Source organism: Salvelinus fontinalis, chromosome 40 (assembly GCF_029448725.1).
Source record: "Salvelinus fontinalis isolate EN_2023a chromosome 40, ASM2944872v1, whole genome shotgun sequence".
NCBI classification, from domain to species: domain Eukaryota; kingdom Metazoa; phylum Chordata; class Actinopteri; order Salmoniformes; family Salmonidae; genus Salvelinus; species Salvelinus fontinalis.
This window is the reverse complement of record NC_074704.1, coordinates 17,376,916-17,390,341: the sequence shown is the minus strand read 5'-3', so window position 1 is coordinate 17,390,341 and position 13,426 is coordinate 17,376,916. Positions and strand designations below refer to the sequence as shown.

Genomic DNA, 13,426 nt, shown 5'->3' with positions numbered 1-13,426 from the left:
TTGCCTTCAATCTATGACTCAGGGCAGGTTTACTACCAAATAGAATTAGAATGTGATGAACGTTGGAACTAAACCCGATATGATCAAATGATATAATCTGCACTCAACCACTAGACACAACCATACCAACTGCAATAGTGCCATCTACTGAGCAATTATTGCCACCCACTGACTTGTCTAATTTACCTAAATACTGGCATTAGGGTGATGAACGTATGATGCATCATAGTGATCAAGTGAATGACAGAATGTCCCATAAAAGCCCCACTCTCTATGTGCATCCAAAACGACACCCTGTTAGGCTCTGGTCAGAGTATTGCACTATATAGGGATAATGAGCACATCCCTTCAAGGAAAAACAGGAAGGGATATAGCTGCGATTAACAGGCTGATCTTATTACCAATAAGATAAAAGCCTCTTGCTCTAACACTGTTGATGTATAAAGTACTAGAGACCAACTCGAATTGAAGGCAGTCAATTCAGAAAGTAAACTTAATTTTAAAAAAAAGTGCATCTATTTTCAATGACTTCTCAATAAACTGAGTAGTAGAAGCTATTTATTTCAAAAATGTTTCCATTTAATGTATTTTTTAAATCACCTCCTGAATTGAATGCCTTCAGTTCAAAATGAGCCCAGCCCTGAAGTGCAACAATGTGAACCTTTCAAAGAAATACTGGCATGGTAGGTGGGAGAGATGTTGATGTTTATATGTGTGCTTTATGTAGACGCTTGAAGAGTATAAAGACAGCTCCAACAATGGTACCAGCACCATACAATACCCATGTATACTATACTATACTATTCACTGAGTGTACAAAACATTGAGAACACTAAGCAATAAGGCCTGAGGGGGTGTTGTTTATGGTCATTATTGCCATTAAAAACTGGTTGCCAACGTAATTAGACCAGTAAAAAGTAATGTTTTGTCATACCCGTGGTATACGGTCTGATATACCACGGCTGTCAGCCAATCAACATTCGGGGCTCGAACCACACCGTTTATAATATACAATACAATACACATGCAGCCAAGTGAGTGAATACATAATAACTGCACACAAGCCCAATTGTGATAAACAATGTGTTTTATTTACAGTATAAAAAAATGTAATTGGATATCATTATAGAGACATATTAGGCAGATACAAACCCTTGTTGTTTTACAGTAATAGTTTTACAGTAATAGCATATCCCTTGTCGTACTCTTGTGCATAGAAGAACAGTACACACCACAGTTGTAGCCTATACTTGTGAATCAGCCTTAACCTCATAGCCCCGCGATTTATACAAGGCTATACTACATCATGTCTCCCTTTATACATACATTATATAGAGCAATGTGTAGTCATTTATTTACAAAACCTTTATAAAATGTAGAAAAGTTGCATATTAAAACATCTTTATCCCACATTTCACAAAAGAATTGAAAAAAAAAATCCTTAATTTATAGTCTTCATTTTAAATACAACTGCTCGTTTTGGTACAAGTAAACCTTGTGGTAGGTACATAGTGTCCTCATCTAGAACCAAATAAATAAACCAAATGTCAATGAACAATACAGACTTTGTGTCCCATCCAAACGCTCCTACTCCCACAGCAGACATAATATGTTAGTTTCTGTGACATACAGTAGAACTACAATGGTTAATATGGCACTATTTTGACATATTTGAATGTTGTCTACAGATAAGACATGCTGTCTATCACCAAGCATAGCTCTGTCACAGAAAAGACCTACGGGCAACAGTGAAGTTTTAAGACGGTTGACTGGGAAGTACTGTAGCAACTCAAACTCAACACCCCTCTGCCCCCCCAGGAATTCAAGCTGCAAAGACAAATGACAAACGTCACAATTCAGGATTGTAATAGTATCATTTATTTGTGAACTATTTATTTAACATAAAACTGATGTGATCCTCCATCTTCCCAACAGATTCAATAGTGACTGGTGAGTTTGATACTGTAAAAAATTGCTCCAGGATAATACCAATGCTTTGGCTTGGTCCACTACTTATTGTGAGTGAAAACTGGCTATACTAACAAAGGTCAAATTTGTTAAAGACATCAGCTGAAAACTGCCCATTAGGATTTGGTACCTTATTATTATCCATACTTGACGTACCAATGACAAGCTGTTGAAGTGCTGCCTACAATGCTTCCTTCAACTTACACTTCAGCAGTATATTCTATGTGCAAAACATGGACACGACGTGACCAGACATTCATTCAATCTTTATTGCTTAGACCTGTGCCTGAGCGGCACAGACAGGCGCTAAGTGTGATGAGTTAATTAGTGTCATGGACTAACTGGTGTGGGGTGTTGAAGTGTTTTTCTCACCCCCTACGATAAAGTGCGGCACTGCTAGGTCCATTAAAAGTATCAACTGAAAGCTACATATACTGTAGCTGTACATATACTGTAGCTGTACATATACTGTAGCTTTCAGGAAGAAAAATGGATGACTAACAGCTTAAAAAATGAAAAAGCTTCTCAGACTCAGACATTACATGACTGCCAGTATCTACAGCCTCTTCCCACAGTGTACCTTAATGACTCTTAAGAAGGGAAATTATACCGTAGAGACTCGACCCAATTACACCGTTAATTTCAACCCAGTGAGAGCGAGGGTGTTTCAATCAAACGCCTACGCCGTCGTTAACGCCAGGCGAGAGCTCTGCAGATTGGAGCAGAGGGGACCTTTAGTCAGTGGCCAAAGAGACTTGATGAGAGACACGATGGATGACAGAGACAAAAATAAATAAAGATAAGACGGATCGATGTGGAGGAGTGAAGGGAGAGAGGATGAGAATGGATAAGGGGGGGCCAAAGAGCTCATCACGGTTGATAAATAACATGTATGTGACATTCAGGGGCGATCTGACCAGTGCTTCTACTGTCTACTGTAGTGGACAGTCTGATGATGCAAATAAATTACCTTACTGTTACAGTGACCTTACTGTTACAGTGACCTTACTGTTACAGTGACCTTACTGTTACAGTGCATGATCCTTCATAGAGAACTGCATAGTAATGCAATCAATCGACACCGCTTGCCTCTCTAATACAGTACAACATAGACCTACATACCAGACTGTCAATGTATCAGCATCAGTAAGTTCAATTACCTACCGGTAGCAAGAATAGATCAATCTGAGGTCGTTTTGCACTCATTTAAAACAGTAATTTCATTAGAATCATAAAGCCAGACTTCAGTGCTAAAAATGTCAAATTTCCATTTAAATGTACTTGAATTTATAATAATCGATCGTGTGGTCAAACTGCATATTTTTATGAGCTGAAGAATAAAGGGGGACGTGTTGCGTAGGCCAAGTTATATTGTCAGGAGGGAATCTTTCTTACTGCATGAAAGGGAGAGTTCGGTACCATTGGCATTGTAGAAAGTGCAATATCATAACCTTCATTTGCAATGTGTGAATCTATATAGCAGCCAGTTTGCAGTGCAAGCAGCACGTACAACCAGTTAAATCATTCATACTTCAATCTAGGAGGAAATCACCTATTAAAGCTCCGATGTATACTTCCAATGTTCAATGTTTTTGTCCAAATCATCTAGAGCGTGTAGACATAATAACAAAACCGTATTGTCAGGACACTGTCATAACTTTCATTTAGGTGTCACCATTGGACAAACCGATCGAGGAAGATAAAGTGATGAATGCCATTCATTTACTATGATTTTAAGACACGAGTGTAGATCATGTGTGCGTGTGCATGCCTGTGTGTGTGTGTGTGTGTGCATGTATGTGAATGTGAATACAACATGTGCTTCCGGTGATGACCAGGTGTCCACAAACACATTGGTTTAAATCTGCATATCAGTTACTGAGGCACTTGTTAAGTCACAATCTTTTTTACAAATAAAAAATAAATAAAAACAAAACTGGAATAAGAAAATATTCATTCTGATATGACATTTTGTTTATGTTAGCAGGCGTACTTCATGTGTCACCTTTCCTAAATGTTCTCCTTGGCCCTGTGACTGGCTCTTTCACTGACACTATACCCCTCCACAACACCGGAGGGAGCCACCTTATATTGTATACACATGCTTGTGCTGCTGTGTGTACCTACAGGAGTATCCTTCCAGCTGAGCTCCATTGCTTTGATCAGGGTCAGATTGATTAGTGCACAAAGTCACCGTAGCAAAATGTAGTAAACGTTTTGCAATGGAAAACAAAAACAAACATTTCTTACTGGACAAATGAAGCTAGTCCCTCCCTGTTTCAGTCCATTTTCTTCTGTTTGGTGCCTAGTGAAAACAACCCTGGTGTGTGTGTGTCAGGGAGTGTGTGTGTGTCAGCTAAAAGCTGGACTCGGGGACCGCCCTCTTGCGTCCCAGTGAGTTGGTACTATAGCGAGTCTTCTGCAGGGTACCGTAGGAGGGCTTCTCGGCTGTGAGGCTGCGAGGGGGTGGAGCCACGTCATGGGACAGCCCTTTACGGTGTAAAGAGGCGGTCCTTCGCATGCTAGACTCCTCCTTGCTGGGGATGTTGGATGAGCTCTGAGAGCGTTTGATATCGGCAGCAGCGGTGCGTCTGGCTTTACCGTTGAGTAGCTCGTCGCCGAGACGATTGGCACCCCCGTTGCGGGGGGCTCCATTGGATTTCCCCTCCCCCGTCTTCGTGGCCCCTCCTGGGGCTCCACTGGACAGGGACAGCCGAGAGGTGCTGGACCCGCTGACGTCGCCAACTTTTCCAGAGTCGCACTTGCGAGAAGATGACGACTCCTTGTCCTTCTTCTTGAAGTTGCTCTTGAAGAAAGACAGCAGCCCCTCGTGGCTCTTGGAGGCCTCTACCTTCTCACCTTTCCTGGTCTTTTCTCCCTCAGGTGGTACCAGATGGTCCCCTGGTGATGGGCCCTGGAGGCCCTTGGCCCCTCTCCTCAGGGTGCCTTCCCAGTCTCTGTCCCTGAGGCTGTGGGTGCTGGAGCTGGACTGGACGCCTGCACTAGACCCCCTCCTAGACGGGGCCTCTTGGGGCTTTCCCTGGTCCTTCTCCTTACTCTTCTTGGTACTCCTCCTGGTCAGAGTGTTAGTACTACTACTACCGCCCATCCTACCCTCGTCCCTCTGGTCTCTCTGCTGCTGCTGGGACCCTTTGCTACTTCGTCTCAGACTACCTGTCTTGTCTGTGACTGGTTTTCTCTGGCCCTCTGGCATCTGTGGAGACTCTGGTTGTCCCATGCAGTTCAGGCTGCTTCCCACACTGGGGGAGCTGATGGCAGGACCCTTCTGCCTCTCAGAGCCCGTCATTAAATTGACTATAGACTCCTTGGTGCAGCGAGGTCTTCTTCCAGACTCTAGGTACTCCACCAGTTCCACAGGGGCAGGGGTGGGGATGGGAGCAGGGGCGGCCTCGGCTGCATTTTTTTGGCGGTCCTTGGAGCCGAATGACCAGCGTAGCGGGAGGACCTTGTTCAGTGTCTCTTTGTTCTTAGTGGGGGTCCTCATGCTGACGCTACGACCCTGGATTCCCCGTACAAACGGCCTGGTCTCAAAACCACCTGGGGGTGAAAGAGACTTTACCATAGTGTCTCTGACATTTAAAGCTAGACCAACTTTCATTTTCAAACCCATTTTTATTAAATTGCAAATAACAAGCACAGTGATGAATATTAGCTTTTTTCCCGGCAACATTAAACAGTTGAAGTTGGAAGTTTACATACACCTCAGACAAATACATTTAATCTCAGTTTTTCACAATTCCTGACATTTAATCCTAGTAAAAAGTCCCTGTCTTAGGTCAGTTAGGATCACCACTTTATTTTAAGTATGTGAAATGTCAGAATAATAGAAGAGAGAATGATTTACTTCAGCTTTTATTTCTGTCATCACATTCCCAGTGGGTCAGAAGTTTACATACTCAATTAGTATTTGGTAGCATTGTCTTTAAATTACTTAACTTGGGTCAAACATTTTGGGTTGCCTTCCACAAGTTTCCCACAATAAGTTGGGTGAATTTTGCCCCATTTCGCCTGACAGAGCTGTTGTAGCTGAGTCAGGTTTGTATGCCTCCTTGTTCACACACGCTTTTTCAGTTCTGCCCACAAATTTTCTATAGGATTGAGGTCAGGGCTTTGTGACGGCCACTCTAATATCTTGAGAGGTTGCTTGAATATATCCACATAATTTTCCTTCCTCATGAAGCCATCTATTTTGTGAAGGGCACCAGTCCCTCCTGCAGCAAAGCACCCCCACAACATGATGCTGCCACCCCTGTGCTTCACGGTTGGGATGGTGTTCTTCGGCTTGCAAGCTTCCCCTTTTTCCTCCAAACATAACGATGGTCATTATGGCCAAAGAGTTCTATTTCTGTTTCATCAGACCAGAGGACATTTCTCCAAAAAGTACAATCTGTGTCCCCATGTGCATTTGCAAACCGTAGTCTGGCTTTTTTATGGCGGTTTTGGAGCAGTGGCCTCTTCCTTGCTGAGCAGCCTTTCAGGTTATGTCGATATAGGACTCGTTTTACTGTGGATATAGATACTTTTGTGCCTGTTTCCTCCAGCATCTTCACAAGTTCCTTTGCTGTTGTTCTGGGATTGATTTGCACTTTTCGCACCAAAGTACGTTCATCTCTAGGAGACAGAACGCGTCTCCTTCCTGAGCGGTATGACGGCTGCGTGGTCCCATGGTGTTTATACTTGCGTACGATTGTTTGTATAGATGAACGTGGTACCTTCAGGCATATGGAAATTGCTCCCAAGGATGAACCAGACTTGTGGAGGTCTACAAAAAAATGTCTCAGGTCTTGGCTGATTTCTTTTGATTTTCCCATGATGTCAAGCAAAGAGGCACTGAGTTTGAAGGTAGGCCTTGAAATACATCCACAGTTACACCTCCAATTTTCTCAAATTATGTAAATTAGCCTATCAGAAGCTTCTAAAGCCATGACATAATTTTCTGGAATTTCACAAGCTGTTTAAAAGCACAGTCAACTTAGTGTATGTAAACTTCTGACCCACTGGAATTGTGATACAGTGAATTATAAGTGAAATAATCTGTCTGTAAACAATTGTTGGAAAAATGACTTGCCAAAACTATAGTTTGTTAACAAGACATTTGTGGAGTGGTTGAAAAACAAGTTTTAATGACTCCAACCTAAGTATATGTAAACTTCCTGTAACAGTCCTGACCTGTTTTATGTTGTTTTTTATGTGTTTATGGTCAGGGCATGTGTTTTGGGTGGGCAGTCTATGTTATCTGTTTCTATGTTGGTTTTGGGTTACCTGGTATGGCTCTTGATTAGAGGCAGGTGGTTTGCGTTTTCCTCTAATTAAGAGTCATATTTAGGTAGGGCGTTCTCACTGTTTGTTTGTGGGTGATTGTCTCCTGTGATGTCTTCGTCGTTGTCGATGTATTTTCACATACGGGACTGTTTGGCTGTTCGTGTGTTTTGATGTAACGTTCCTGTCCGTGAGTTTACGTTTAGTGATGTGAGTTTATGTTCAGGTTTCGTTCTACGTCGTTTTGTTATTTTGTAAGTTTGAAAGTGTTTTGTTTTGTTTCGTGTGGCCGTCGTATTTATAATAAAAGATGGCTTATTTCCCTGAAGCCGCATTTTGGTCTGAAGATCCTTCTCTCCTCACCTCATCCGAGGATGAGGAGAGCGACAGCCTTAACAGAATCACCCACCACGCTAAGACCAAGCGGTATGGGAATGCTCTACGGAGCAACAAGGACTTCTGGACTTGGGAGGAGATCCTGGACGGTAGAGGACCTTGGGCTCAACCAGGGGAATATCGCCGTCCAAAGGAGGAGTTGGAGGCAGCGAAGGCTGAGAGGCGCTGGTATGAGGAGGCAGCGCGACGACGCGGTTGGGAGCCCGTGAGTCAGACCAAAAAATTTCTTGGGGGGGGGCACACGAGGAGTGTGGCAAAGCCGGGTAGGATACCCGAGCCAACTCCCCGTGCTTACCGTGGAGGTAGAAGGCGTCGTACTGGTAAGACACCGTGTTATGCGGTAAAGCGCACGTTGTCCCCAGTACGCGTGCTTAGCCCAGTGCGGGCTATTCCACCTTGCCGCACTGGGAGGGCTAGGTTGGGCATCGAGCCGGATGTCATGAAGCCGGCCCAACGTATCTGGCCTCCAGTACGTCTCCTCGGGCCGGCGTACATGGCACCAGCCTTACGGGTGGTGTCCCCGGTTCGCCTGCATAGGCCAGTGCGGGCTATTCCACCTCGCTGCACTGGCAGGGCTACGGGGATCATTCAACCTGGTAGGGTTGGGGAGGCTCGGTGCTCAAGAGCACGTGTCCTCCTTCACGGTCCGGTAGACCCGGTGCCACCTCCATGTACCAGTCCTCCGGTGGCAGCCCCCCGTACCAGGCTGTCTCTCCGGGTTCTCTCTCCTGCTGTTTCCTCCTCTCCAGCGCAGCCAGTGCCTAGACCACGCACCAGGCTGTCTCTCCTTCTCCTCCCTACAGAGCCATCCGTCTCCCCAGCGCCATCTGAGCCATCCGTCTCCCCAGCGCCATCTGAGCCATCCGTCTCCCCAGCGCCATCTGAGCCATCCGTCTCCCCAGCGTCATCTGAGCCATCCGTCTCCCCAGCGCCGTCTGAGCCATCCGTCTCCCCAGCGCCGTCTGAGCCATCCGTCTGCCATGAGCCTGCAAAGCCGCCCGTCTGCCATGAGCCTGCAAAGCCGCCCGTCTGTCATGAGCCTGCAAAGCCGCCCGTCTGCCATGAGCCTACAGAGCCGTCCGCCAGACAGGAGCCGCTAGAGCCGCCCGCCTGACAGGAGCCGCTAGAGCCGCCCGCCAGACAGGATCTGCCAGAGCCGCCAACCAGACAGGATCTGCCAGAGCCGCCAACCAGACAGGATCTGCCAGAGCCGCCAACCAGACAGGATCTGCCAGAGCCGCCAACCAGACAGGATCTGCCAGAGCCGCCAGCGAGCCATGACCAGCCAGAGCCGTCCAGCCAGGACCAGCCAGAGCCGTCCAGCCAGGACCAGCCAGAGCCGTCCAGCCAGGACCAGCCAGAGCCGTCCAGCCAGGACCAGCCAGAGCCGTCCAGCCAGGACCAGCCAGAGCCGTCCAGCCAGGACCTGCCAGAGCCGTCCAGCCAGGACCTGCCAGAGCCGTCCAGCCAGGACCTGCCAGAGCCGTCCAGCCAGGACCTGCCAGAGCCGTCCAGCCAGGACCTGCCAGAGCCGTCCAGCCAGGACCTGCCAGAGCCGTCCAGCCAGGAAACTGCCAGAGCCGTCCAGCCAGGACCTGCCAGAGCCGTCCAAACAGGACCTGCCAGAGTCCCTCAGCCAGGACCTGCCAGAGTCCTTCAGCCGGGATCTGCCCCTTGTCCCGGTGCTGCCCCTTGTCCCGGTGCTGCCCCTTGTCCCGGTGCTGCCCCTTGTCCCGGTGCTGCCCCTTGTCCCGGTGTTGCCCCTTGTCCCGGTGCTGCCCCTTGTCCCGGTGCTGCCCCTTGTCCCGGTGCTGCCCCTTGTCCCGGTGCTGCCCCTTGTCCCGGTGCTGCCCCTTGTCCCGGTGCTGGTCCTTATCCTGGTGCTGCCCCTTGTTCCGGTGCTGCCCCTTGTCCCGGTGCTACCCCTTGTCCCGGTGCTGCCCCTTGTCCCGGTGCTGGCTGTTTATTTAGGGGAAGGTAGTTTTAGGGTGGTCAGTGGAAGGGGTAGACAGAAGAGGGGAGTGACTATGGTGGTGTGGGGAGAGCGTCCTGAGCCGGAGCCACCACCGTGGTCAACTGCCCACCCAGACCCTCCCCTGGACTTTGTGCTGGTGCGCCCGGCGTTCGCACCTTGAGGGGGGGGTTCTGTAACAGTCCTGACCTGTTTTATGTTGTTTTTTATGTGTTTATGGTCAGGGCATGTGTTTTGGGTGGGCAGTCTATGTTATCTGTTTCTATGTTGGTTTTGGGTTACCTGGTATGGCTCGTGATTAGAGGCAGGTGGTTTGCGTTTTCCTCTAATTAAGAGTCATATTTAGGTAGGGCGTTCTCACTGTTTGTTTGTGGGTGATTGTCTCCTGTGATGTCTTCGTCGTTGTCGATGTATTTTCACATACGGGACTGTTTGGCTGTTCGTGTGTTTTGATGTAACGTTCCTGTCCGTGAGTTTACGTTTAGTGATGTGAGTTTATGTTCAGGTTTCGTTCTACGTCGTTTTGTTATTTTGTAAGTTTGAAAGTGTTTTGTTTTGTTTCGTGTGGCCGTCGTATTTATAATAAAAGATGGCTTATTTCCCTGAAGCCGCATTTTGGTCTGAAGATCCTTCTCTCCTCACCTCATCCGAGGATGAGGAGAGCGACAGCCTTAACACTTCCGACTTCAACTGTATTTAGGCATGGACTGTGCATGTATAGGAAGAGACACACATCCACAGTTAGAGTAGAATGTGTTCAGCTAAACATTAAAGAGGTGATGCACTCTATGCTCACGTGTGGCGTATTTTCAGCAACATGGAATAATAATAACCATTGATTAGATGTAGCATTTTCCAGATGCTGAACGTGCTTTTAATAGGGGAGAGTGGGGTAAGTTGAGCCAAAGGGGTAAGTTGAGCCACCCTTGTTTCTAGGAAACCATTCACAATAATCATTTGACCAAATATTTAGGAAAAGGTCATCCTTTTCTGGAGTCTATGAAGGAAGAAACCACATGGAAAAAGTGGTAAGCAAGTTAGGTCCAATTTTTTTTATTTTCACAAAGTCAAATTAATGTATTGTGTATTTTTATGATTTTTATGATGATGTCTAAACCAAAGTAGATCATTTTAAGATTGTTCTATATATCAGTCGGGGTCTCTATAAGCTTCAATATGAGGTCCTAAACCTAGCACTAAAGTGCATCCTTGTAGCTGTGTGGGCTAATATAGTCCAAATGTTTGCCATGGGGTAAGTTGAGCAAATGTATGTGTTTTCTTCCCAGGTGTAATGCAAGGCATTATCGCTGGGATAACACAGCCTCAACAGTTTCCCTTGTGTGTCAAGAATGGTCCACCACCCAAAGTACATCCAGCCAACTTGACACAACTGTGGGAAGCATTGGAGTCAACATGGGCCAGTGTTCCTGTGGAACGCTTTCAACACCTTGTAGAGTCCATGCCCTGACGAATTGAGGCTGTTCTGAGGGCAAAAGGGGGGAACTCAATATTAGGAAGGTGTTCCTAATGTTTTGTATACTCAGTGTATGTAAATATCTTTGTTAGAAAGAATAGTATATTTCCCTTGACGGAGTGATGTTAAATGTAAACACTCAACTTACCCCACTCTCCCCTACTGTAGTAACGGGGAAACTCACCACCACCACCCATCACCCTTCCACCACCAATGAATGGGATGAAGACCTACGTTTCTTTTTACCTTTCTTTGGTTTAACATGCATCTCATGTTTCCCAGGCCCCTCACCTTCCTTCTCTCTGGGCGGGTCATCAAGGAAGACGGGGGACTCTGGGGAGTCGGGGACAGAGGAGGGGCAGGTGGTGGAGGAGCGGGACACCAGACTACCCCTCTTACTGTCCCCATTCAGACGGACCAGCCAGTGGTCCGACATGGAGGAACTGGTGGAGCCTACAGAGGGGAGAGAGACGTTTCTGTGACTATGGGCACTGGACCAGAAAGATACCTACACATGTCAGTTCCATTCCAGTCAATACAGAAAACACACAGAAAAACTACACAGATAATTCCAATATACAGTGGGGCAAAAAAGTATTTAGTCAGCCACCAATTGTGCAAGTTCTTCCACTTAAAAAGATGAGAGAGGCCTGTAATTTTCATCATAGGTACACTTCAACTATGACAGACAAAATGAGAAAAAAATATCCCGAAAATCACATTGTAGGATTTGTTATGAATTTATTTTCAAATTATGGTGGAAAATAAGTATTTGGTCAATAAAAAAGGTTTATCTCAATACTTTGTTATATACCCTTTGTTGGCAATGACAGAGGTCAAACGTTTTCTGTAAGTCTTCACAAGGTTTTCACACACTGTTGCTGGTATTTTGGCCCATTCCTCCATGCAGATCTCCTCTAGAGCAGTGATGTTTTGGGGCTGTTGCTGGGCAACACGGACTTTCAACTCCCTCCAAAGATTTTCTATGGGGTTGAGATCTGGAGACTGGCTAGGCCACTCCAGGACCTTGAAATGCTTCTTACGAAGCCACTCCTTCGTTGCCCGGGCGGTGTGTTTGGGATCATTGTCATGCTGAAAGACCCAGCCACGTTTCATCTTCAATGCCCTTGCTGATGGAAGGAGGTTTTCACTCAAAATCTCACAATACATGGCCCTATTCATTCTTTCCTTTACACGGATCAGTCGTCCTGGTCCCTTTGCAGAAAAACAGCCCCAAATAATGATGTTTCCACCCCCATGCTTCACAGTAGGTATGGTGTTCTTTGGATGCAACTCAGCATTCTTTGTCCTCCAAACACGACGAGTTGAGTTTTTACCAAAAAAGTTATATTTTGGTTTCATCTGACCATATGACATTCTCCCAATCTTCTTCTGGATCATCCAAATGCTCTCTAGCAAACTTCAGACGGGCCTGGATATGTACTGGCTTAAGCAGGGGGACACGTCTGGCACTGCAGGATTTGAGTCCCTGGCGGCGTAGTGTGTTACTGATGGTTGGCTTTGTTTCTTTGGTCCCAGCTCTCTGCAGGTCATTCACTAGGTCCCCCCGTGTGGTTCTGGGATTTTTGCTCACCGTTCTTGTGATCATTTTGACCCCACGGGGTGAGATCTTGCGTGGAGCCCCAGATCGAGGGAGATTATCAGTGGTCTTGTATGTCTTCCATTTCTTAATAATTGCTCCCACAGTTGATTTCTTCAAACCAAGCTGCTTACCTATTGCAGATTCAGTCTTCCCAGCCTGGTGCAGGTCTACGATTTTGTTTCTGGTGTCCTTTGACAGCTCTTTGGTCTTGGCCATAGTGGAGTTTGGAGTGTGACTGTTTGAGGTTGTGGACAGGTCTCTTTTATACTGATAACAAGTTCAAACAGGTGCCATTAATACAGGTAACGAGTGGAGGACAGAGGAGCCTCTTAAAGAAGAAGTTACAGGTCTGTGAGAGCCAGAAATCTTGCTTGTTTGTAGGTGGCCAAATACTTATTTTCCACCATAATTTGCAAATAAATTCATTAAAAATCCTACAATGTGATTTTCTGGATTTTTGTTTCTCATTTTGTCTGTCATAGTTGAAGTGTACCTTTGATGAAAATTACAGGCCTCTCTCATCTTTTTAAGTGGGAGAACTTGCACAATTGGTGGCTGACTAAATACTTTTTTGCCCCACTGTACTATACAGCATTTAGCATTAGAAATATCAGGTTTTGCTGGTTCAGGTAGTGGAGCATGGTGCTTGGAACACCATATATTGCAGACGTGAGTGAACCCTGCAGTTATGAGTTAACCTTTAGTGGAAAAAGGCTGAATGGTCTTGTTGTAT

At 46.2% G+C, this 13,426-nt stretch overlaps 1 protein-coding gene across 2 annotated transcripts in view; it reads right to left on the bottom strand.

The window, feature by feature from the left end:
- Nucleotides 1-1,069: 1,069 nt before the first annotated feature.
- LOC129839744 (ubiquitin carboxyl-terminal hydrolase 43-like) overlaps nt 1,070-13,426 on the bottom strand; it is a 131,241-nt gene continuing 118,884 nt past the window's right edge. Inside the window, exons 15-16 of one of the 2 annotated variants that reach the window (XM_055907353.1) lie at nt 11,337-11,543; nt 1,070-5,526 (exon numbers count right to left, since the gene is read on the bottom strand). In XM_055907353.1, the coding sequence (XP_055763328.1) occupies nt 4,325-5,526; nt 11,337-11,543 (1,409 nt within the window). In that variant the 3' untranslated portion in view covers nt 1,070-4,324. The remainder of the gene's footprint in view (nt 5,527-11,336; nt 11,544-13,426) is intronic. The other variant, XM_055907354.1, reaches the window with a different exon arrangement.